This window comes from Seriola aureovittata, chromosome 5 (genome assembly GCF_021018895.1).
Source record: "Seriola aureovittata isolate HTS-2021-v1 ecotype China chromosome 5, ASM2101889v1, whole genome shotgun sequence".
NCBI classification, from domain to species: domain Eukaryota; kingdom Metazoa; phylum Chordata; class Actinopteri; order Carangiformes; family Carangidae; genus Seriola; species Seriola aureovittata.
Window position 1 is genome coordinate 21,865,786 of NC_079368.1, and position 26,253 is coordinate 21,892,038.

Here is a 26,253-nt window from a genome sequence, read left to right on the forward strand (position 1 = left end):
AAATTACTATTTGTCTAAACTGAATGTCGGATAAAGATATTTTAATATTCACAAAGAAGGAACTTGGTAAAAACCCAGATTCACTGGACAGTCACTAAACATATCCATTCAGACTATGTGTTTGTGATATAAAGCTTCCTCTTTTATTTGAACATTTTCTTTGCAGGAAAATACAGCTGCACATACTGGCAGTGGAAAGGGTCCGTGCATGAAGTTTAATTCTTCGGCAGTTGTTCACGTTGTATAATGAAAAATGAAAATTGAGCAAGGAAGTCAAGAGCCGGAAACAGAGACAGCTCGTCTTCAAAGTAAAGGCTGCAGCGGTCAATTTAACGAGAGCTAAGCTAAATAAATAAACATACTGTGTAAATAATTAACATAATTCATAACTATTATCGTGTTTTCTGCTAGCCCACAACTGATCAGGAATACATTTCCAATCAACACTGAATTTTTAGGGGGAGTGGCGCTGGAGCGAGGGGGAGGACCAACAGCACTGGATGAGGGGCCAGGCTGTTCATTGTCTGGGGGAAAAGGAGGAGGAGAAGGCAGACCCCTGCTGGAGGGCCCAGGCTGCCCCTTCGGGGCATTTAAGTTTAAGGGCTGTCCATGTCCCACCTGTACCAAGGACAGACCCTTTGCTGAAAGGAGAGTCTGGCCATCACCTGAACACACATACAAACACAGACTGTTTTAGTATTTTCAGCTTTCATTAAAAGATAAATCACAGTACAGATTACAACACACCAACACAGCTTTATGACAAACTGAGTGCTCAATTCAATTCAAAGAGCTGGATGTTGATGGCCTGAGCCATCAACCTCAGGCTGGCCAGGACTGCCTCTCTAATGGCCACATAGTCCTTGAGGATGAGGGACCACCAAGTCCTCATGGTCCCTCTGGACACGTGGCCAATGGGTGAAGACGGCAGAGCTGGTTGCAAACGGCCTCCACCAGGCGACTGGCACTGGGCCAGTTTGCAGGGCCCAAGTTCAGTCCAAGAGTACAGCTGAAAGATAATCATAGAGAGGAGTGTGTGTTAATATAGATCTGATACTCATTAGAGGAAACGATGATATCTGAAGTGAATCTCACCTCTGGAGACTCTCCTTCCACTCCTCCTGGGAAATCCTCTGGATCACTGTGGTGTCAGTCAAGCCAAACATCCTGTGCTTCCCCTCCAGTTGGGACCACTATGCCTCAATGAGATGGCAGATACTTCCGGGGTCCACCTCAAAGATGCACCCTTATCAATCCAACCGCAAATTCTGCAAGGCCCTCAGAGCCCTCAGAGCAGGTGAGCACCTGGCCCGTACACGATACCACCATTGTTAACCTAGGCAGCCGTGTCAGAAGCAGCATCAGCAGCCTTCTTTGTCACCTGGACAGAGAGACAGAGACAGAGAAACGTTTCAAACTTTAATGTTTGTGTGTGAATTTAATACACACACGGCTGTGGTGTAAAAGCAGCTGTCAGAACATAATAAACTCTGATAAACTTTCTTGCCTTCTTCAGGCTGGAGCAGTTAAGAGTGCAGGGCAATGTATGCACAGTTTTAGCTGAATGTCAGAAAATAAATGCTGCACTCTGGAGCACAGGAATGAGAAGTGTGAATTCTTCAAAAAGGGCTGGGTTCTCCTATAAATGCACAATCCATAATTAAAATATAGTGTTGCATCTTGCATCTGGTGCAGAAATATAACTTATTATTATTTAATATTAAAGTCATTATAGAAGTCAGTCAAGTTAAAGATGAAAATGTAATTCAATAACAATGTAATTTGTCACGCATGTAGGCTATGTGTTCTAGCATTACACGGGACTTGACTTTATGAATATAAGAGTAGTTACACTTGAGTGATTATATTTCTACAAATGAAAGAAATCGTACACAGGTCAAATCCCATCATATTATTAAGGGATTGTTTAGCCTCGGTCGCCCGGGGCGACGGGAGAAAGGCGTGCTGCAAGAGCGGGGAAGACCCCGGGAAAACTGACGTCAGCTGACGGAACTCCCCTCACCATCCCACATCCAGCCCCCAGGAGACTGCTGCTGTGTGACCTGGCCTCAGTCACACACAGCCAGTAGAAGGGCAGCCGATGCGCAAACAGGCTTCGGTGAAAGATAGTGGAGATGGTGTCATCTGGTGACAGCGGATTCAAGACTGTTTACAAACGGAGACGGATGCACGGCGCGTCTCCTCCTCCAGACGCGCTCACACCGGTTAGACAGCGGCAGACAGCCAGGCACAGAAAACAGAAACTCATGTCCAAACTGAGTGACTCAGGTTTCGAGGAAGATTTGGGATCCTCCCCGATTTCACCTCCGGCTCGGACAAATGTGTCCCCGCTCCGTTTAGATGAAGCGGAGCCTCCTGCAGAGCAGCTGTCCAGCTGGTACCTCCAGTACGGAGACATCGGTTACAGTATCCAGAGGGAGAGGGAGGCGCAGTTTCATCCCTGCAACAGCTTGGCACGCCAGCCACAAGTAAGCTATAGGGCACTTTACAGTGTTGGGTCACAATATAGGCTATAGAAATATTAAAATATGTGATTTAAAAAAAAAAAAAAAAAAACATTCTGTATGAATTAGGCTGCATGTTTGCATTTCTGACTTGTTGTCTGCCAAAAATGAGGCCTGATTTTACACTTTTACACTAATTAAGAGATCAACATCTGCAATATGATGTCATTGGTAATACCAAGACTATGAACTTTTGATAACTAATCATATAGTTTTACCATAGCTGATCATCAAAATCTTGTCAATAAGATTCAATAGTCTACTGAAACTGACACAAAGCTGTTGTTGTTTTGTGGAACCAAAGAAGCACATGAGATGACGTGGCTGAATGCATGAATACTTGGAATCAATGACATGGAAATATTTGTAAAATCCTGTTATAACAATGAAGGCTGCAGAAAAGATTGCATATATTTCTATGCAATTAAAATCATTTAAAATGTATTAAATACTAGCAAATTACTACTTGGCACTCTGGTGCTTATTGCAATGGATTCTGTTTACTTGCAGCTGAATGAAGAGGCACGGTGCAAGCTTGTGAGCTGGCTCATCCCTGTACATAAACATTTCCGTCTGTCCTTTGAGTGCTGCTGCCTAGCAGTGAACATCATGGACAGGTTCTTGGCATCGACTGCGGTGGCTGCTGACTGCTTCCAGCTACTGGGTGTTACTGCACTTCTTCTCGCCAGTAAACAGGTGCGTCTTTGAGTGAGGTAAATGAGGTAAACAGATAGTTTGCACCTTTTGATTTCATTCAAATAAACTATCTCCCTTTCTCTGCATCACCAAGGTGGAGGTTTGCTCACCACGGATCAGCCATCTCTTGTCACTGTGCTGTGATGCCTTCAGTAAAGAGCAGCTCTGCAACCTGGAGTGTCTCATCCTCCTCCGTCTCGATTTCCAGCTCGCTGCACCCACCCTGGCCTTTTTCCTGGACTATTACATCAACTGCATTGAGGCTGCGCAGCTTGTGACTGAGGACGCAGGTGGTGACAGGTTTGCAAGAATGAATCTAGACACAAAAAGACCCAGACAGTGCAGCAACCTTGCACGAAAGATATGCGAGTTGAGTTTAGCAGACTATGCATTTAACAAATACCCACCATCTCTGACTGCTAGCTGTGCACTGAGGCTAGCCAGTGAGTTACTGAAAACTGAACAAGGGCTTGTTGATGCAACCACCCAGTCACAGGAAGACCGGTGGGACAGTTTTGTGGATGCATTATGTACCGAAGCAGCTTCTGTCCAACCACCTGAGAGCTCTGAGGTTTCTGAAAACCACTCTCTAAAAGTGAAGGGCCACTTCCAGCCTGTAGGGCAGGAGAGCTACAACCACAACCTGGCCCGGGAGTGCAAGGACAACCTGAAGCTGTTGGTGTCATTAAACCAGGAGATATTGGAGCTGATGTCCACTATGTGACTGCAGCGTGCCACAACTAGCAAAATGCCAAATTCCCCTCCACTGTTGGGGTTTATATTCTAGGGGTTATTTTAACAAACAGAAGAAACACAGAAGTGAGAATAAAGTGCCCCATTTATATGTTTTAATGTGAAGGTGATGTTCAGAAGTAGGTCTGGGGTTCATCCAGTCCTGTGCACTAAACTTCATGTACTGTATATCTCACAGACAATCACTCATACTTGATACCAGCCATTGAATGTTTAACAATGTGTTATTATTATTATTTTATATTTATTGATAATAAGTTTTTGTTATAGCTATTTTTTTTATTACTTAATTAATTCTAAATCAAAATCTTAATTTACTATATATGCACTGACCTGCTGCAAGTTTATAAGTTATGTTACTGTTGCAACCTGTTAATGAAGGACCTGAAAATTGTACTGTGATGAATTGATTGATGTTATGAAATAAATGATCAGTAAATGAGTTTGTGTTCGTCTGAATTGGTGATGAAATATGAAATTAATTTCAGCTGATGTTTAACAACCTTTGAAATGAGTGTGTCAGGAAGTCTTGATGACATAAAAAAGCTTATCATGCTCACTTTGGCTTATTGCTGAAGGTAAACTACAAGGAGATAATAATTCAAGCAGAGAGCCTATCCTGTAAGAGTGACATAATAGACAACGCTACAGTACGTGGTACGTGCTGTAAATGTGAAGTTATAGGGCCCCCTATGTGATAATAGCAAAAATAAATAGGCCTACTTTTCTCAAAGTGTAACTGATTCTTGTGGCTTCTTTTGTACATTCGGTTCCCTTATCACAAAATCGATGGAATGGGATTTTGGTTGTATTCACACCATAGACCTAAATAGCATACATATGTGTTGATAATGCAACTTTAAATGTTGATTATCATTCTTGCTCCAATCCCAGCCTCATATAGCGATTAATAACCCCTCCTTCTATAGCATGACATATGCTATAACTTCACCTGCTTGGTGGGATACACATAAACCAAGACACTGAAGCATGTAAAGACCATCTTGTCTTCTGATGGGTTTTGGAACAATGCAGGCCCCATGTAGGTCTAATGCTCTGATCAACGCAACAGTCTGGCCTTTGAACGCATTGCACCAGACAGAATATGTTAAAACTGCACAGGTATCAATAAGCTCACTGATTGCTTTATTTTTGAGAAACCTATTCTGCACTTGCCTCTGTTTAAAGAGAGTTCATGCTACATTTGCTGCAACATGCTAAAAAAGCTCATAGTCAGATAGAAGCACTAGTTTTTGTGTATTATTATTTGTATCTTGGGTGGGTTGATATTATGTTTTTATTAATGTTATAGCAAAAAGGCCATAGTATTTTTTTCAGGGGCAGAAAATAACAGCTGTTGTATTCACAGCAAAAACATTTTAGACATTGGTTTGTCAACTTTAAAAATAGTGAATTGGTGAAAAAAAGCAGCTATATCAATCACTGCTTTTGATTTGACATTTTAAAAAAGGGTTATAAGCCACTGCTAATGAGTTCATAGATAGATATATAGATAGATAGATAGATAGATAGATAGATAGATAGATAGATAGATAGATAGATAGATAGATAGATAGATAGATAGATAGATAGATAGATAGATAGATAGATAGATAGATAGATAGATAGATACTTTATTTATCCCCTAGGGGAAATTCATCCGTCCAGTAGCTCATTAGTAATAATAATAGTTGATAATAAATAATAAACAACAATAATTAATGAATTTAATTAATATACTGTCCAAAAGAATTTGTATGTTGTGTTGAAAATTATAGTAGGCTAATAAAAAAAGGAATCAGAGTGGTGGTGTAATTTTTAATTCGTATTGTGAAATATTTTCACAATGATGCTACAGGCATATGTTTTAATTCTATAGCATAACTTTTAGAGTTTTGGGGGAAACTGCTGCAAAATTTCCCAATTTCACGGTGATTTTAAGGCATTATGCAGAAAAATCTTATCCCTCTTCAATAAGATAATTCTCTTTGTTTTAGTTTACCGCAAATATCAGTATGACAACTTTGACCATTAAATGTCTTTGTATTGCCTCTTGCGTGATACACACTTTAGTATTTAGATGTTTGGATCTTCAAGTGCTTAAACAACAATTCTGTTTCTTCACACTGGTGAAAAAGTGTCGGTGCTCCGGCAGCACTGCACCTACATGCTGCTGACACAGTGTCGACCACACAGGTGCATTCAGCGTTAAGTGCAAGGGGACTTAGTCTTGTTTGTTTACCAATAGAGGCATTTGTCACGAGTGTTTACCGAGCTGTCTGCTGTAATGACCCTTTTCCTTTTCCACTTTGCTTTAAATGTGGCAACAGGCATCGACCTGACCTGCGTTAGGTAAACATTTTACGCACAGTTGGATAGAAATTACGCGCCTAATTCTATGGCCATCCGCGTTTTAAAACTGCTATATCGGAAACGAAGCAGGGTTGATTATGTGATTAACACTTGATTAAGTTTTAATAATAATAATAAAAGGACATATACATTAAATGCCTTACTCCCTCTGAAAGCAATAAAATCACTGTGGTGTTATCCGTGATTTTATAAATTGTCGACCAGTCTTCACAAACTCATCGGCTGTTCTATTTGTCTTGGTGCTTATCTAGGCCATGATGATGAATGTTAAGTTTTTTCTTTTAAATAAAACATATGGTTTGAAGAGACCATGGCAAACTCTCCATGCGCCTCTGCCAGGGCGCTGGGAATACTTGGCCGCAGGCAGAGGGAGGGCAGATCTGACGCAGGGAACACCTGCTGCAACGGCGCCGTTATGCGCGGTACCACTTCACACTTCAGACCAGAAAACCGTTAATCTGCACCACTTCAATCTCCGAGGACGCTGTCACTCCCTGGAGACCAAATAGGTGCGTTTGATTGGGCCAAAAGTATGAAACCGCGGCATGGAGAGATGCAAACCGGGAGAATGTCGACTATATCAGCTCTATATCAAATCATGTCCCTTCAGTTCTGAGCTCCGTTCAGAGCTGAACTGATGGAGATGCCAAGAGACAGAAGAGTGTTTGGCGCTTTCTGCTACAACCAAATGACCCAGCAGCGGAGGAGAGCTGCAGTGAAAAAGGTATGAACTCTTTGTCTTTGTAATGAGGCACACAGCGCAGCTCTGTGCAGCTGAAAAGATGATTAAAACGCTTTCTACCTGTAGGATAAAGCGCTGTTGCCACGGAGCAGCAGTCCACTCACTGTCTACGTTGAGTTCCCCTGCATCACTGAACAAGGTATGCGCATCTCTGACATTATGGCTGAACTTCATGCATCATCTTTATGCGTGTAAGTAAAAAGAAATCACGTGTGAAGAAATAAATTCGAGGGATTGAATCACTCAGTCACACTTTTCTTGTGTTACAGCTTTTTCAACAATCGCATGGGATGATTTAGAGGACTGCGCCTCTGTCGTGAGACGGCAGAGCGATTCCCTCGGCTCTCAGGTGAGGGGAAACACCTCATAAGTAATAATAATAATAATCACCGTGTAAATCCACGCAGTTCCAACATTTTACATCTACCAGAGAGAAAAAAAATCTGGGGCCAGATCTGCATCACCAGGCTGTTAATGTTTGACATGCTGTGCTGGAATCCTGCACGAATGGCATTGTAGTTTACTCATGACACGCAGGCTACTGCTAATTGGCTGGACCCTCACGAGTGTTGTTCACAAACTGCCTCTTTGGCACAGATCACCGTTCGCACGTTACGCATTACGCTTCTGAACACTCACTGAAATGACGACCTGGACGTGTTCAGTTATAAAGCCACAGTACAATGCTTGGTGGGATTTCCAGGTAGAACTGTTATGATTTTTTTAATCGAACGATTATTTCATAATACATCCACGTGTGTGTTAATCGTCAGTTTTATTCTTCCACAGGTGAATGAATCTGATGCAGATGACTTTGGAGATTATGCGCTGGATTTTATGGCAGGTGAGAAAACTTTTCTACATCAAAAATTCAGCATTGAATGTGTGCTGAGCCACTATTGCTACTATATCATCATGATTATCATCATCATCACCTGAAGAGATCCTCTAAAGTCATGTCGGCTGAATCCCTGGATGTTTTCCTCCTCTGTCAGAGTCTCCCAGCACACTGGAGAGCAGTCTGTCTCCAGCTGAACTGGTACCATTTCAGGGATGTGTCATACCTCCCCTCACCCCCCAGCAGGACTTCTCTCCAGAGGACAATCTTATTAACTCATCCACAGAGACAGGCAACCCACCTGCCCAGGATGGAGCTCTCTGGAGAGGCATCGCCCACTGTCACGTCAGGGCACTGGATCATTCCATGGAAGTTAACCATCAGGTAAATCTTTGGGGTTTTTTGATGACTGCAGTGCAAACGAAAAGGTCATATTTAAATGTGATCTCAACCCTGAGAAGCATGAGTGAACAGATTTAGTTTTTTGTATCTGCAGCTCCACAAGACTCTTCACAGACGACAGGAAGAGATCGACTCCCTTCAGGAGAGGAACCTTCACCTCAGGCAGCTGGCCAGTCAAGCAAAGCACCTGGCCTCAGTGCTCGAAGTGAGTACACACAGTCTCATCCTGGATACTATATAAGCTCTCATGCCAGTATTGTCATAATTTTCATCTACCCTTTATTTCTGTTTGTCTTGTACTTTCACCATTTTTCCCTCAGAAACTGATGACAGTCAGAGACCCAAAGGCAAGAGAAGCAGTGCTTCCTTGTGGTGATAAAACCTCACTGAGTCCCTGTAAGCGGCAGCGACTGGATGAAGGATATGAAACAGAATCCTCCGACTCAGTGGAGGAGATGCTGAGGGACATCAGCACACGCTGCAACGCTGTCCTGCACGGCACTGCTCCTGGAACAGGAGTCCGGCAGGAATCAGAGACCATACGCATGTTTGGGACATTCTCAGGCCTACAGACGAATGTTTCTAAAGTCAGCAGCATGAGGACTGATGGAACAGAGGCTGAAGAAAGCATCTCATCTTTCAGAACTTCCATCAGAGAACACTGCACCATAAGGACTCAGGTGTTTCCACATGGACGCGCCTTCACCTCCACGACTCAGGAAGGTGGATACCGCTTTCGCTGGGTTCCCAACCACAGCTGAAACCAGAAAACCGGATCCATTATGCTTCTAATTAGTGATTTGAAGGTCTATTCGAGACTGGGGAGGGAAGTGTGGGTGGGCAATGACTGTTAATGCTTAACTAATAATCTGTAGTGATATCTGTAAATGATTAAATTATGTCTTCCTCAGGTAGCTTCTAAGATAATCAGTCAGAGGTGGTGCTTAACAAAGGAAATAATACTGCCAGAGCTGTTGTTTACATTGTGTTTGTTTACATGCCTCAATGTCATGTTTAGTTTTGCACCTCACAACATGTTTTTATCTTGGAAAATACAATTGATTTCACACATCTGAATAAAAGTTACGTTTAAGCCTATAAAGCTGACTTGGAGAGATCTTTTTTAATCATGGAATGAACATTTAGGTGATATTTAAACAAATGGAAAGAAACAGTTTTCCTTGTTTGAGCAGTGAAACAAATGTGACCCCATGACCCCCTTTAAGAAACAGTGACTTCCTTCCCATTTGTCTTTGTCTGGGCGACTGTGTGGTCTGGAGAAAGGGCCTGAGTCATGATGTATCACAGCCAACATCCTTGTTTATATCCTTCTTTTTGGAAATTGAAATCGATTTCTTTTTTCCAGACTGCATGACTTGTTATTTGGTAGTACTTAAGCTGTATAAACTTCCCCAGTGAAAAAAGATTAGCTTATGTGTGCTAAAGCTGCAACATCTTTCCTAAAGAATTCTATTTTTTAAACTTCATCAAAATAAGAAGAGATGAACTTATCTTAAGAGGATGTGACCTTCTGACCTTTGTATCTGTGATGCGATCTTCCTTCAGCCTCTCTGTTGCGGGCTTTAGCTGTAAAAAGCGAGTTAGCGTGAGGCAGAGTGGCCCAGAGGACAATGTTGAACCTCAGTTCAGACACCTGTTTAAACTCCCCAGACCTGAGTCTGTTTACTTTAGAGCAGTGAAGGCAGCGCTGCAGCCCCTCACACAGGGGACAATTTACAGTACTGCTGCTGCTGCTGTGGTGAACACTGCATCTAACAACACAAACTAAGATAAGAGGAACCTGATAGTGAGCTGGAAGTGTGCCTGACATTTCATTGTAAGATCATGGAAGGGTACATCACAGAGGGAAGTTAGGATTTTTTGTTAAGTAATAAAATTTGGATAATGCATTTAAGGCTCCACAGACAACCCAACAGCTGGGTACATGTTATGTTCATCAATGTAAAGACGATTATCTTTACAACAATACAACAATAGTGATTATATAGTGTACATATAATATATATATATATATGTTATAATTCATACTAAAATATTTACACTCTTCATGTGTCTGTACAAGGGAAATGATCTGGTGATACTTTATGGCAGTACTGTCTGAACAAGAATCCACAAACCTATTAACATCTATCTATCTATCTATCTATCTATCTATCTATCTATCTATCATCTATCTATCTATCTATCTATCTATCTATCTATCTATCTATCTATCTATGGTTAATATTTATGGTTGGGAAGTCAATCAAACTAAGACAAAGAGACACAAAATAAGTATAATAAGTATATGAATGAATAGGCCTACAAATGCCAAACGACTAAAGAGATGTAAAACGACCATAAACAGACACAGTGTGCAGCTTACATGCAGGTACCATATCTGACAAACCCTGACCCCACTGGTTGTCACCGTTAACAATTTAAATTCCCGCTGCCATCGTAAAGCAAACAGGACGCCTGATGTCAAACCTCAGGCCCTCGTATAACCGCACGAACCTTCACGTCAGCTTAGCTCGACAGCCAGTCGCGCCTTGAGCCGCTGTTACTGCAAACAAATCCGTTTGTCGTTGACCAGCAGCGCTGCTGAGAGCGGGCACAGGGGGCGAAGCTTTGTTTAAGCCTGGCTCTGACACATTTGACCGGTTAAGCTACCGCCAAACTGCGGGGGGACAGTGCGGGAGGGGGAAAGGAAAATACAGACACAATGAGTCTCTAAGGTGACTAAAGCCCAAACCTGGGTGGAGGCTACAAACCAGACAGAGTCCCGCGGGAAACAGGGCGGAGAAAAAAATAATAATTTAGACCTTTTTTTTTTTTTTTTCTGCGGAGGGATGCTGAGGATGGTGGGTAGAATTAGAGAGGCGAGGCCTCCATAACAAAGTTAGGATTTTCATATCAGCCTTTTCCTCATGTAGGCACAGGCTTACATTTTGCAGCACTTTATAACCTTCTGAGGTAATAAAATGAAGGAAACAAGAGACATGGGTACAGAACCCACATACATTTATTCGAGATCTACTAATATTTGTAAACAAAAATGTGGTTTAATTATAGGCGTAGTTGTTTAATGCCAGTTGGAGAAGCCCTCTAAAGATGGATTAATAGCAAATTATAATTTAGAATCACAATTTAAATATATATGGCCTTTCAAGGGTCATAAGTGACATGCAACTGTCAGACGTACAGCCTATAGATTTTGGTTGATAATGGAAAAATTGAGGAGAAGGCTACTTGGCTCTTTTCTATTATTATAGGGCTATAGCCCTGGGTACATGGCCGCCTGCTGGTGCACACTGATGGAGCTGCTCCCTTCCGTGTCATTGAGAGCACGCACCTGTCGCACTGAGTCGGGCTCGAGCTCGCGGTGTGAGCGCATATGGAAGTGGCAGGTGGCGAGAACGTGCGCCCGCTCGCGCCGTTCAGCCCACTTAGCGCCACAGCAGCTCGTCATTAAACCGGTGCGGCCCGCGGGTACACGGCGGCCTGTGAGGTTATAAGAGTGATCCAAAATATTTATTAAATCAAATATATTTTATCTAATGGTGTTGGCTTTTGTTGTTTGTTATTATAAAAATGTCCTGAGGTTTTTGGAATTATTTTATTTCATTTTATTTAGCTTAAATTTATTTTTTTTCACTCAGGCTTTACTGAAATAAACTAAGCTGTAAAATAATATATTTTGTTGAAACGCGTTTATTTTGTTTTAGTTTGCTTAATAAAAATGTTTCTGAAACATAAACATTATCATTATGATGATAATGTTGTTATTGTTGTCTATTGTTATTAATGAAGTACAAATTACCTTATGGTAGCATTTAGATTTTCCTTCTTATTTTCATTTAAACGTTTTAATTCCTTGCTTTGTTTGAAAGGTGCTACATACAGTTTTCTAATATTTATACCAGCGAATCATCATCATTGATGTTTCAGAGTAATTGTCTTCAGCCAAATGACAAAGGCTATAATATACGGGCTGAGTCTGACATAACAAGCTGTCCTTGTAGGGGTTATTAACTGATAACGCTCCCGCCTTCACCTTTAAAACATTAGCGCGTTGCTCTTTTTGTTTTGTGTCTATTTGTTTCCAGGAGAAACCAGGAGGCGGAGGGAATCCCTGAATAAGAGTAAAAAAAAAACTCAACACCTAACCGCCAATAGCAGATTAGAGGACGTCGCTTCCCGCTCTGCAGTCCGCCCGGGGAGAGTATTTAGGAGCGGAGCTCGTGCAGGAGAGGAGACAACAGGTGCACCGGGCACGACCAGGTCAGCCTCCTCTCACAGGCTCAGGGGGAAGGAAACGAGACTCATGGGAACAGAAGATGCGGCTGAAACTCACAACTGGAGGTCCAAATGAATGGGTGAGCTTTTCGTTTAATATAAATAGCCTATAGTTCTAATATGGAGATATAGTATTTCCCTGCTTTCACTTATGGTCTGTTGCTGTTGCTACCAGGCAACCACCTCAAACTCCAAACACATGACTACTGCTCCTCCTTACTTCCAACATGCATTTAATATATTAACAATCCTCAACTAGCTGAATAATTATTTGAAAGTAGTAACTCCACTTTTTGTTTAAGCTGTAATTTAGCACGTGAGACAGTTGTTCCTGATGATGATAATGATGATGATGATGATGATGATGATGATGATGATGTTGAGCATCACCTCGACTGAATCTTTTGCTTGTTTTTACGACCAGGACAATATGAGGGAGATGTTCAGAGATTTTGTAGGAAAGAGGAGGCAGAGCCCCTTTGAGGTAAGAAGGGAAATAGTTATATGTCTAATTATGCTGACTGCCCCCCCCACAAAGCTCCAGAGCTGGTGGCGACAGTGTGGCAGTGTACTGCTGCTGGCTGTGGCACTATCTGACTGACAGCTGCCAGCTGCACTCCTCACTGCTGCTTCCAACGGACCTCAAAGAGTCGCCACACATTCCTCTTCATTCACCTGTAAAACAAGAAGTCAACAGTGGAATAAAGCTGGCAGCACTTTTTTTTAACACAGCTCAACATCAGCGCCACATAGTCAAATCCATGCATTTGCATATTACAGTACAGGCCTGTGAGTTGTGACTGGCTGGGAGGCAGTGTAATGTTAGCTGACGTGTCTTTTGTCAGCTCACACTGCTCTGCTACCTTAACAGTTACATTTGACTGCACGCATGCGTTTATTACTCATTCCCTGCACGCTCAGACTCAAAGAGATGCCAGCATCCTGATTCCCAAATGACATCATACCTGGAGATGTTTAGAGACAGCGGAGAATGAGGTTTATCTTGAGGTGGGGGATTAATGTCAATGTTTGAGCTTCTGGTTTCACAAAGACTAAACTTAAACAGAACAATTTAGATGGAAAATATCACCCAAAATCAAAAAAAAAGAAAGAAGATGTTATTGTTTTTCAGCTCTCTTACTGTGAGTGGCTGGTAGGCAGTGTCTTGTTAGCTGGTTGATTGTGTGTGTGCCAGCTTACCTGCTGCTGCCCTCCAGCTGCCCATTTAAATCCACACCAGCAACACGGGGGACGTCTGAGACTTAAGAGTTCCTGTTGACGTTTTTTTTTTTTTTTTTCCAACCAGTCATCAGTTTGTAAAATATTCAGAGACAGAAGACACTGAAATAACTTTTAAAATGTCAGACAGAAAAATCAACTGTAATAGATAAAAAATCAGCAGCAATATGTATTAGTATCAACCTTCTGGATACTAATGTGGATTTATTTATCAGTTAATTAAGTAGCTATAAGCTTTTTTTCTTGCTTTTAAAACATCAAAAATCCTGGGCTCATTATCTAAATCAAATCATTTTATTTCTGGATGAATGGATGTTTCACAATTTGCTGGGCTCCAATCAGTCAAAATGGCCTAAAATCTTGTGCTTCACCTCAAGAAATGGATTTTAATGTAAACAATGCAGAGTACAGACAAAGTACAGACTAAGCCAAACTGAACGTGTGAAAATCCAACACTTCAAACAATCCTTCAGCCGCAGCAGTGGTCATTATAAGGAATGTTCATCATCATTGTCATTATTAACCACAGGATGGTCCCAATTACACACACACACACACCGACAAATACAAACACATCTTGTCTGGAGCGAGACGTCGCCCGACCACAGTTCACAGTCCACCACTGGTCACCGGTCACTGGTTATTCCCGGCTGTCGGGCAGCACAGACATAACACAGCGGCATGTCCAGTATCTGTCAATAAGCTCCATCATAGCTCCACCCGTTTCTTGAGGATGATTTCTCGCACCAGCGCCGTGGCCTCTTGACGAACGCTTTCCATGGGCTCGTCGGCTCGCCAGAACCGGATCACCTTCCCCTCTGGATCCACCAGAAACTTCCAGAAGTTCCACTTTGGGATTTTCTTCACAGAATCTGGAAAATAACACATTAGCTTTTACAGTAATCTATGGTGCATCTTACAGCCTGAATTTAGTCATACACTCTGATGCTGCTCTGATTGTTTCCACCAGTCATCAATCATAAATCCACTTGTAAATACTACATATACAGTGGGGTCCAAAAACCTGACTTCTCAGACGTACTGCTAATCACATCGATGCCAAATTCAAAGATCCCCTCAGTGTAGCTGATTGTTAGTTTAGCAGTGTTAAACTGAGATGTACTTAAGAAATGCTAACCGATACATTTGGGTGCAGCAACTACACACAAAATCATGAGTCAACAAAGTCCATTCAGTGTGTATGAAGAAGTACCAGATTTTACACTCCAGTAACCTCAGGAGCTCACAGTTCTCCATCTGTGCTTTGGGACGGACATCCATAAATATTTATTTAATTTTTGTGGAACAAATGAGCAAAGTGAAATCTTACAGTGGTAAACATGTGTTTCTTTTTCTTCTCTGAGAAAATGTAATTGTGTATTTTGGCAGGAAGGAAGGAAGGCAGGTGTTAATAAAAGAAATAAGAAATAGTAAAATATCAAACATTTGCTGGTTACAGCTTCACAGATGCAAAGACCTTTTCATTATAAACTGAATACTCCTGCCTCCAGGTCTGAACTTAAAGTATTTGTTTATAATCTGACATATTACTTGATCATAAAAATAGCATTTAGTTGCAAGATCTGGGGAAGTCTGGTGCAGTGAAAGTTAGGTTCAGGCTGCACTTCCTAAGTGTGGCCATAAATACAGGAGTCATCATTTTATCCTTAAGGAACTGGAAATCTAGATTTTAAACATAGTGGTGTTGAACTTTCCTTTCAAGTATATTTGTGCAGGCATGTTATTTAGTGTGCAACACACAGATGTTGGATGTCTTTCTGCCAACCTGTGAGGAACTTGAAGGCCGGGTCCGCCTCTGAGCCCATTATTTTGATCCTGCTGAAGAAGGGGAAAGTAACACCGTAGTTGGACTTTGCGAAAGCCTCGATGTCCCGGCTGGTCCCGGTCTCGGTGTCCCCAAACTGGCCGCAGGGGAAGGCCAGGACGTTAAAGTGAGAGGTGCCCAGCTCCCTGTGGAGCTCCTGCAGAGACTTGTAGTTCGCCTCCGTCTGCTCGCTGTGACTCGCCACGTTTACAACCAAAGACGCCTGCACAGGAGGGGAAACAGGGTGTAAGTGTTTTTTAAAAATGCGTTTAAGAAACACGCATTATCCAACGAAACCCGAACTACACACACAACGGATAACTTGGACAAAGTCTGCTCAGATTTCTTCTCAAAGTGAAAGGACTGGTGATGATGTGGACTTACTTTTCCTCGGTACTTCTCCAAGGAGACCGACCTCCCCTTCGCGTCTTTGACCTCGAAAGAATAAAAATCCTCGGGTTTCCTCGGCTTCACCAGCTGGGTCTGCAGGAGGAACAAACACCCCACACCGACTGTCATGCTCAACAGCACCGTTAACTTTTTAGCTTTCGGGTTGGAGGACTTGGCAGGGTAGCCCCCTAAGGCCTCCATCTTGGAGGGGGAAGAACAAGCCGTGATCGGTGACAGGATGGTGGGGGGCTCCTGCCAAAAGTGTCGGGGCGGACCGGAGGAGGGAGCTGCGTTAAAGCTGCTGAAGAAAACCGGGACAGAACCGGAAGCTGAGCGCTGATTCTTTCAAAAGTAAAACCAGTATTGAAACGCGGAAATCTTTGGTGTGGGCACAACAATTCAAGTCATATTAAATCATATAAGTCATATATGAAAGCCATTTTTTTTTTTTGCCGAAATTATTTTTTCTCAAATTACATTTTGTTTAAACAGAAAACACAGGATTATCACTGTGACAATTGAGGGAAGTGAGGTGAGAAAGCACCAGGTCTCTGTATCATCACCATGAAAACAAACTCAAGTTGTTGTGCAAAATTAGAATAAGTTTAAAAACACAATTGGACTTCCTTCCTGCTGCTTGTCCGGTCAAAAATTGATGTCATTAAATGTTTGTACAATATGTAAGGGGTCTTTTGCATTATGATATTCATGATAAAAAACACTAGTAATTAATTGTTCAATACTCTAACAACTGCTGAAGGAACACAAAAGACCTAATGACCTTTTCAGCAATAATTTAGTTACTATAGCAACACATTTTGCTTTGAAAATGTAACTATCCATATAGTAAGTTATCAGCAATAATCTAATGACTTTTGCTAATTGAGAAAATGCATTCAAATTAACTTCAGAAAAATAAATTACTATGTGGATTTGTTTGATACAGCACTGAACTGAATAAAGCTGTAACAATAAGTTGATTAATTGATTAGTCAATCAACCAGAATTTAACTGGTAACAGTTCTGATATTTTAATAATCATTTAACTGTATTTAAGCAAAAACTGTGAAAAAGTGAAGATTATGTTGGACTGAAATAACAAAGGGACCCCCCCCCCCCCTTAAAGACATATTGTGGACAAAATGACTCATTAATTGAGAAAATAATTAGCAAATTAATAAATAATGCAAATAATCATTGGATGCAGCCCATTACAGAACAAAATGATATATTTAGACATTGACTGGTATTTTAAAGAGGGAAAATTAAGTCAGAGCGTAATGTTAGTGCTTTTGTGTTGAAAGTTTTAACCGGAAGTTTTGCTCTTTGTGTGGCTTGCTTGACTCCAGTGAAGTTTTGTGGTTTGACGTTTGCCTCAGTATGAAGTTCGTGTCGATTTTGTGTTTTGTGATCGAGACTATTAAAACGATTTTTTTTTCTTTAATTAAATAATTAAAAAAAAAATTTCTCGTCTTCTCAGGGCCAAAACGACGCTCATCACGTGTTATACAAGCGCTTCAGGAGGCGGGTCACCCGGAGGAGCAGCAGAGAGGCCCCTGCTGTGAGTTCGCCTCTGGCCTCTGGGCGGCACTGTGAGCTAAGCTTTGAGTTTGACCCAGTCTGTCAGAGACTGGAGCTGGACTCTCCACCGAGACACCGAGGACCGGCCCAGACAGTCCTGCATGGAAACCTTCACGGTATGACTTTAACAACACACACACCATAGAGGAATGTAGAAGATCTGCCTGTCTCTGATACTGATCTCTCTCTCTCTGTCTGTCTGTCTCTCTCCCTCTCTCTCTCGCTGTCTCTCACTCTCCCTCTCTCTCTCTCACTTTTCTAGAGGAAAGGAGAGATATGCATTCAGACTCTATTCTAAAACATTATTTTTAAACAATTAATCTAAACAATGTTTTGTTGTTTGCCACAGTCATACTATTTATAGACACATATTGACCGTCACTGGTTTCCCAGTTTTTCACCATCACATTTTTAAATCCCAGTCCTCAGAAATATTTAGCCAACTTTAATTCAAGTGGCTTAAAGAAATACATTCCTTAAGTTCCTCCTACTGCGTGTGCAAGAGGCCTTGATAAAAGCTCAACACACAAAATATGCTTTAACTTCAGTTTATAATTTTTGTTGAATATGAAAAAAATGCAGTAATGCTTCAAAAGTTTTAGGTAATTTATGCGTAAGTGCAATGTGTGCCCTGCAACTTGCTTCAGACGTTACATTCAACTGCACTTCACACCACCATGGACAACACCTAGCTCTCAGTGTTGCATATCACAGCTGCAGAGTAACAACTGTGGTTCAACTGGTAGCTGCCCCCAATCTGAGGACTGACTGTAAACTGAAATCTACACCTATTTTTATTTGAATAATGAACATAGAGGTAGTTTAATCCCCTTTAATGATATCAGCAATGTCCATATTCTTTGTTTTGTTGTTAGAATACAAAGGATTATTGTATGTACTCCTGACCTGTAGACCTGTAGGTAACCTGTCCCTGCAGGGCCATGGCCACAAACCCTCATGCTCCTTTCTTTGCTCTCCTTACTGTGAAGTCCACAGGTCTCACCATAGAGACACAGTAGATTTACTCCATACCTGTTTTATGATGGATGTCAATGTCACTTTTTCTGTGATATTATCTGTCCTAATCTGAGATAGCGTTGGAGAGAGGCGTGTCCCACTGCAGGGCTGTCACATCATCGAACACGCCACACACCATCTCTGCCATGGGGCATCCTACCACACAACATTTCTCAGAACAGGTTTGTTCCAGGAACTTGTACTTGTGCCACAATCTTTTTTTAACCTTTATTTTTTCAGGATAGTTTTGCTGAGCCACAGTATGACCTGCTGGCCACTGAGCCCTGCTCATTCACTTTCCCCACCCAGATTCAATCCTGTTGACCTTTCAGTCAAAAGCTTGCTCCTTTAACCTTCAGGCCAAACTGTGTCACAGGACAGAAAATGACAAACACGATAAAGGATCTGGTTTCTTAAAGTTCTTTGGAGATTTAAAGTTAGAAACGGCTGAGTTATAAAAATCTGTCGTTAAGTGAAATAAGAAAAGCTGTAAGATCACTAAAAGTTAACAACATAACCCGGCTTTACCCACATAAAGCTAAAACAGGTGTAACATCAGTAATTACTAAAGGAGTATAGTGTCATTATGCTGCAAAATACATAAATACGTAAATATGGTCTATCGCTGTCATAAAGACTGTGCACAATCATTGCTAATGATCGAGCAAAACACTAACTCAAATAACAATCAAATTCTTTTGCAGGGATGGATGTGGAGAGCTGCAGTTCAAGAGCATGACAGTGCACAACAGACTGGTACAAGCATGAATGTTTTTTCTTTCAGTGCTTCAAGACACACACACACACACACACCTACACGCACGCATGCACAGAAATGATGAGCGATACTGCACGATGTCATACCAGGAAATGAGAAAAAATGGCTCATTTACATATTTTTAAGCAACACAAACAGGAGTGCGGCGGTTCTACTGTATGCTCATGATTGCTGATATGATTGTATTGTTACGTTACCTGGAGTGTGATAATCAGACGTTAATCATAGTTTAAGTCTCTGTAATTAAGTCATCGATGGACAGAGACTTTCCATTTTTACTTTAAAGTGTGTGTGTGTGTGTCTCTCTTAGCCGCAGTGTATCAGAGAGTAAATATGGTCAATAACCATTAATTCAATGTAACAAATGTTTAATATATAATTTTTAATGTGGGTGTTTGCTGCGATTCTGTAGTAATGTTTGTTTTATTTAAACTTCAGATGAGTGAGAGAACTGACACCATCAACAGTAAACCAGAGACGTATTTCTGATGTGAAACTTTGCGTACCTGTTTTGTGTAGCTGTGTGCGTTTGTGTTCATAATATTTTTCCACTGCAGGTTCTGATGCGAGAAGACATGATTTGCAGCCGTTTGCTGTTCTGGACAAAGCTGCTGTGAGTCTGCAGGGAAAGTCAGTGATGAGGCTGGCAGCACCGTCACTGCAGAACGACTACTGTAAGAGAAGATGCAAATCCTGCTTCATACTTACAAATACATGAGGAAAAACAACTCTACAACAAAATCCCTGGTCAACAAATCCCATGTAAAGAACAGTGTGTTAGTCTCTCTGTACTTCCTATGCTTTCTGTGCCACTCAGCACCAAGCTCATTTCTTTCTACTCAACATGTTAATATTGAAGAATGGGTCACAAATAAAGTTTAATTTCTAAAAGAGGCTAAATCATTTCCTGACACAACTGGACACTGTAGATTTTTCAGTGAATGTTCCTCAAACAGAAGTTAATACTATTTGTTTGGGACTATTTTCCGCCATGGATGAATACACATTTGTTGCTTTAGTGGGTATTTACAGCCACTGCAACTGCATTGCACATTATTCTTGATATAAAATAGAATATCTCCAGCCTTTAAGTGGACCATAACAAACACACAAACTTTGGATTGACTCATCATCTCCACGTTGGAACGTAGAAGAACGTTTTAGAAACTTGGGATTATGTTTACATTATATAATTAAAACTGAAGTATACACATGGTGGTTATTTTATGAGCTAATTCCAGCGATTTTAGTGAGTTGCATTATTCCTTATAATCAGCCTTATTGCGCTTTAGAGCTTCATGTAGGAAAATCACACACACAGTGAGTATAACCAAGAAAAATATGAAAAGTTACATTCGTTTTTAAAAAATTAAGAAACCTTTTTGATTTCTGATTTTAAAAAATATGCGAGCATGTTGAGGCTTGTGTTTGGGGGACTTGGGTATTTCTATAAAATCTGGCCTTGTATTTTTTGCCAGTGAGCTCTAAAGAACCAGGTACAAGCTCCTGCTATCTGCCTGACCCTCATAAGGTCACACAACCTCACTGCTTCAAAAAAGATTCACTAAAAACACCCCATACTGTAGTTTTGTTTTGATGAATGAACGCATCGTAGCACAGCAAGCCGACAGCAAATATATCTCCTGATTGGAGGAAACAAATTAGGAGCTTTAAACTAAGAAATAAAATACTATCAATTAAGGCTGAGTCTGTTTGTGAGTATTTGAACACAGTCACACTTCTGTGGTCTTTCTCTCTTCCCTTTCAGACACTAACGTCCTCGACTGCAGTTGTAACGGTATGATTGCATTAGCACTGGGCTCTTCTGTTTACCTCTGGAATTCAGAGACCCGTGCTCTGGGGGGATATTTGGACCCGAGTCCACAAACAGGACGAGCGCGCCGCCATCAGTCGGTCTCATCTCTGTGCTGGAGCAGGGATGGCAGAGCCCTCTGCATCGGGACCAGGCGAGGAGAGATACAGGTAAGTGCTTTGGAGCTTCAAGTAAATGAGAACACAGATGGTGGGAAGTGATTCACACAGGCTGCGGTGAAGGGGGGGCCTCTGTTGGGGGAAGTGTAGCAGTGAGCGGAATCAGCAGGATGACGGTTTGTGGTGTTTTGTCTCTCTGACTCTTTAGTTGTGGGATGTTGAAAAGAAGCAGAATATGAGGTGTCTACCGTCACACCTGTCTGTGGTCGGAGCCCTTTCCTGGAAACATCAATTACTCAGCAGGTAGTTGGTGTGTATGTGTTGTCAGTATACTACATATATACTACATATTACACAGAAAAGGACTAATTTAAACAATCCACAGTATCATTTTTAACTTCATAAACTTCACTTAATCAGGAATGACACAAAACCTTCTGTTGTTTTAGGGTGAAACGAAACAAGTTTAATCCTTAGCTAAAATAAATGATGGTAAATTAGCCTTAAGTATGAAAGGTGACTATCAGTATAACGTTTCTATTAAATTCAGTATTTATGCTGGGAAATAACAGTGTCCACAATCTAACAGCGGCTCTGTTCTCGGACGTATCCATCACCTCGACCCTCGGGCTCCTGCACCTCTGGTGGGTGCAGCTGTCCAGAAGACGGGGATCTGCAGCCTTCAGTGGTCGCCAGGAGATGACTGGCTGGCCAGCGGGTCCACGGACGGCCTCCTCCATATATGGGATGGTGACGTCGCAGGGCTCGCAAGGTCAAAACAACCAGTGACTACAATGACACAACCCACTGCCGTTAAGGTCAGTGCACTCGAAGCTTGTGTAAACTTGAGCAGCGTGATACCGGTTGGTGAAATACTGTCGGTTGATCCTGTAAGTATAAGCCAGGCGGTCTGTTTAAACCAGCAGACAATCTGCTGACCATTGCTGCGCCTGCTTGTGCGTTCATTGTGTTCGCGTGTTTAGGCAATGGGATGGTGTCCATGGCAGAGAAAGACGATCGCTACGGGAGGTGGATGGAAAGACGGAGAACTGAGAATCTGGGACACACAATCGGGGACTTGCGTGACTTCCACCAGCACAAACTCACAGGTGCTCAAATTACAGCCATGTTTTTTTTTATTTAATATGTGTATACATATCGGATAGACGACTCCTGATGACTCCAATTGCAGATCTGTTCCCTACGATGGGCTGAAAAGAAGAGATATCTGGTCACAGGTCACGGTCTTCCTCATCACCAAATCATCTGCTGGACCTCAGAGTTTCCCTCCCTCAAACCAGTCTACCAGCTCACAGGTTGGAGAGCCGGAAATATCATTCATGATTTAACAACTTCTCATCACCCTCATAGGAATAAATGTATTGCATCACTTTGCATGCTGAGTAATATTGGGTGTGACAGTTTGATGTCCCTGAGATATGATATTTAATGGCCGCTTTGTGCCGACTCATTCATGTCCTGGGTTTCCAGTCATTGTGAAACTATGAATGAAACACGTCAAAAATGACACGTGATATGAGATGTCACAGTTTCCTGATGTATTGTGAATTAAGACCCAAAAACCTAGCTGTCAGAGACATTCCTCAAAACACTCATGATGTAACCATGTTATACATTATACACAAATTGCATTAATTGTGTTTGGTAATAGTGGTGCGAATAAACATGAAGACACTGTTTGTTTTATATGGGAAACAAGGTCTTTAAAGGTTAAAAGCTCTATCATGCTGCTGTTGTTTTATTCAGGTCATTCTCGTCGAGTCCTGCACGTGGCCTTGAACCCTGACAGCACTCAGATTTTCTCTGCTGCAGTGGACCAGTGCTTTCACATCTGGGACCTCTGATTATCAACGTCAGCAACATGGACGGTGAATGTGGTTGGGTTATGGTCAGACCTGTATTGAACGTTGTTATTTGGTCCGACTTGTATTGCAAGTTGGTGTCCGCTCACTTTTCTTGGTAATGCCGCTGTGTCACTGTGTGCTCCTGCACATTTCATGCTCCCTGCTCTGAGCTAACCACATTACCAAGCTAGCTTACCACCAAATCAACCCTTCCATCACACCAACACAGTTCACACACCACAATGTAAAGGTTTCTGTGGCTCCCTCAGGGGGAATGATTTTATTTTTACTTTAGTTTCCACTGCTGAGAGAGTCGCACAAAAATTCACAACAGTATATAAATGGTAAATGGACTACATTTATAAAGTGCTTTTATAGTGTAACCCATGTCCCATGTAGCTATGTTATATTTATCCTGAGTGTGTAGTACAATGGGAAAGGGCCTGAATTCGTTGTTGAACTGTTATGTGTAATATTACCCTTTAGTTGACCTCTTTCGATTGATTTCAAAACTTCCTCAACAAAATTAATAAGGACACCACACAACTGTACTTTAAATGCAATAATCCTTTTACAGGTATTTATTTACATAATGAGATAAAATAAAATTTGGTACTCTTTCATTGTGAAATAAAATATAAACAATACTCAATATGTTATAAATTTCCTTTTTCTTTTGGTTTCAAAATACTCTTCTATACCTTTATGTTCAGTAAAAAATACCCTTCTGTACCTTTAAATTCAACAAAAATACCTTTTTGGGCTTCTAAGTTACACCAAAATACCTTTTAACTTTCTTTCAAGTAGAATAAGTACCTTAAAACACAGTTTCAATCACATACAATAAATCAAAATCACTCAATGTATACCTGTGGGCCCACACACACATTCACTTCTTAATCATCAGATTTAACCCTGTTGCAGGCCTGATTTGAAACTGGGGCGTGGTGAGGCCTAAAAACTTTACTCAATCTGACATGAGCAGAAACAAAAAGCACGTGCATACAAGTTCAGTTAGTTCAGTTAGTTCAGTTAGTACTCACGAATCCCAAACGAGTTGTTAGTGAGGGTAGCAGTCACAGGGGCAATGGCAGTCACAGGGGTAATTAGTTAGTACACAGCAGAGTCCGTCCACTGGGAAGACCAGGAAAACCGCTCTCTCTCCACATCTCCTTTAAGCATATTAACTCAGTTGAGCCACAATACCAAACACTATTTCATGGTGAATTAACTTGAAGTCCGTTTTAACTGGGAAGCATTACAATGCTACAGTAACAGTATGATATCAAGGCACATTTACATGGTATGCTAAGCTAAGCTAAGCTAACCGGCAGGTCGCTAGCTAGCATCACACGTCATGTCTTATCACTACAACGGTTAGTTACAGCACAACAAGAAAGCACACACTTATTTACCTTTTTTCGGATTACAAACAAGTTATTATCAGGACCACGAGTAGCCGACCTTGCAGATAAAACTCTCAGCAACACGGTGCTTCGTCTCTCCTTTTTCCGGACAACAGTACGTCTGTCTGTCTTCTAGTGAAAACACTACCCTGACCTGCGCCACTTGTCCTGCGCCAATGACAACACAGATTGACAGACATTAAACTGGTAACAGGTTAGGTTGCACGGCTGATTACACAGACTTTAGATCAAACAAACTCCTTTTCTCCTGAATAACGATTTTTTAAAGTAACATAAATCTTTTTACAAATATTTATTTAACTTTTTAAACTATAAATAGCACAACTTTTTAAACTGTATAGTACATATTTTATTTTATTATTTTATAGTATTATGAACTTTTTATACAACTATTTTTTTTGCTGTGTTACTGATTCTATGCACTGTAGTCTGAATGATGTTAGACAGGGCTACACTAGTCTTAACGACCTCTCAAAGCACTTCATACTTCCAGTCACATTCACCCATTCACACACACATTCATACAGAACTTTTCCCTTCTCTCTCACACACACACACACACACACACACACACACACACACACATTCACAATTTGGCATTTTGGGGTCCATAATCTTTCCTAAGGACACTTTGACATGTGGACCGGAGGAGCCAGGGATCAAACCACCGCCCTTCTGATTAGTGGACGACCCGCCTTCAAGCATGAATTAAAAGCGCAGGTTAATTGTGTTGTGGCTCCCACTTTATCAGTCTTATGTGAACGTACTTGTTCACTTGTTGATGATGTGTTTCATCCCCAGCGGTGAGCCAGATGTGACCGAACTGCCACCACGTTGAACTGAGCACATTTGTTACGGTTAGTATCTAGAAGGCAGTTCTCCTAGCAAAGACCTGTTTGTTGAGAGATGCTGCACTTGCAAGTACATGATTAGACCTGTGAGAACACTTTGTTCCTGTGGTGAAAACTTCCTTTGAAAAAAGAAAAAGAAAAGCAAGACCCCCATCTAACCTGATATGTCTTATGGCTTAAATGTTCACAGACACTGAAGTGCAGAGAGTGGGTGCAACGTGAGGTTTACACTTCACGTCACCTCATCTGTTTCTCAGACAACTCCACCACACTTCTCACCAAGATACAGATGGTTAAATGCAGCGGCCACAATATAATAAATGCAACTTTACAGAAAACATCAGTAGGATAGAAAACACAACCCCCCCCCCCCCCAACTGATAAACATGCTATACAGGAACCACAGTGAAATGTTGTTTAAGTTGTCTCTTCCTCTGAATTACAAACTAGTTTTTAAGTATTATTAAGTAACTAGAATGTTTTAACAGTTAAGCAAATCTGGGTTCTCTTACTTACAAGTGCAAAAACAAATAAGTAAAATCAAAATCCAATAAATCCAAACTGAATGCACATGAGCAATTCACATATGAGCAAAAGTGAAACAATGACGATGATGAGTGTGTATCTCTGTGTGTCTGCTACGGCCCTAAATCTGGAACACAAACCCCTGAACAGCTTCTGACTTTATGATCATCTAAACATGCAGTTTATAAACCTTCA

General features: G+C 41.3%; 4 protein-coding genes and 1 long non-coding RNA gene across 6 annotated transcripts; 3 read left to right on the forward strand and 2 right to left on the reverse strand.

Moving 5' to 3' along the window:
• Window positions 1-41: 41 nt before the first annotated feature.
• Window positions 42-4,384, forward strand: LOC130169162 (cyclin-O). Its single transcript, XM_056375639.1, has 3 exons — window positions 42-2,489; window positions 3,036-3,221; window positions 3,316-4,384. The coding sequence occupies exons 1-3, from the start codon at window positions 2,136-2,138 to the stop codon at window positions 3,943-3,945; spliced, it is 1,170 nt and encodes a 389-aa protein (XP_056231614.1). The 5' UTR covers window positions 42-2,135; the 3' UTR covers window positions 3,946-4,384.
• A 2,273-nt stretch (window positions 4,385-6,657) lies between these two features.
• On the forward strand, window positions 6,658-9,417 carry mcidas (multiciliate differentiation and DNA synthesis associated cell cycle protein). Its single transcript, XM_056375816.1, has 6 exons — window positions 6,658-6,769; window positions 7,359-7,438; window positions 7,879-7,933; window positions 8,085-8,311; window positions 8,424-8,534; window positions 8,650-9,417. The coding sequence occupies exons 1-6, from the start codon at window positions 6,658-6,660 to the stop codon at window positions 9,088-9,090; spliced, it is 1,026 nt and encodes a 341-aa protein (XP_056231791.1). The 3' UTR covers window positions 9,091-9,417.
• Window positions 9,418-12,354: 2,937 nt separating this feature from the next.
• LOC130170174 (cell division cycle protein 20 homolog B-like) lies at window positions 12,355-23,902 on the forward strand. Of its 2 annotated transcripts, XM_056377343.1 has the most exons (12): window positions 12,355-12,708; window positions 13,053-13,112; window positions 17,563-17,779; window positions 18,759-18,862; window positions 19,385-19,436; window positions 20,016-20,132; window positions 21,227-21,441; window positions 21,599-21,693; window positions 21,980-22,208; window positions 22,374-22,499; window positions 22,583-22,706; window positions 23,158-23,902. In XM_056377343.1, exons 1-12 carry the CDS (start codon window positions 12,670-12,672, stop codon window positions 23,253-23,255), a joined length of 1,476 nt encoding a protein of 491 aa, XP_056233318.1. In that variant the 5' UTR covers window positions 12,355-12,669; the 3' UTR covers window positions 23,256-23,902. The 2 variants fall into 2 exon arrangements, with proteins under 2 accessions (XP_056233318.1, XP_056233319.1); XM_056377344.1 differs by lacking the exon at window positions 13,053-13,112.
• gpx8 (glutathione peroxidase 8 (putative)) lies at window positions 14,140-16,464 on the reverse strand. Its single transcript, XM_056377345.1, has 3 exons — window positions 16,077-16,464; window positions 15,654-15,915; window positions 14,140-14,739 (listed from the first exon to the last, which is right to left on the reverse strand). Exons 1-3 carry the CDS (start codon window positions 16,281-16,283, stop codon window positions 14,576-14,578), a joined length of 633 nt encoding a protein of 210 aa, XP_056233320.1. The 5' UTR covers window positions 16,284-16,464; the 3' UTR covers window positions 14,140-14,575.
• LOC130170176 (uncharacterized) lies at window positions 22,512-24,809 on the reverse strand. The gene is made up of 3 exons (XR_008827953.1): window positions 24,671-24,809; window positions 24,299-24,427; window positions 22,512-22,601 (listed from the first exon to the last, which is right to left on the reverse strand). It is a non-coding gene; the product is annotated as an uncharacterized LOC130170176 (long non-coding RNA).
• Between the last annotated feature and the right edge of the window lie 1,444 nt (window positions 24,810-26,253).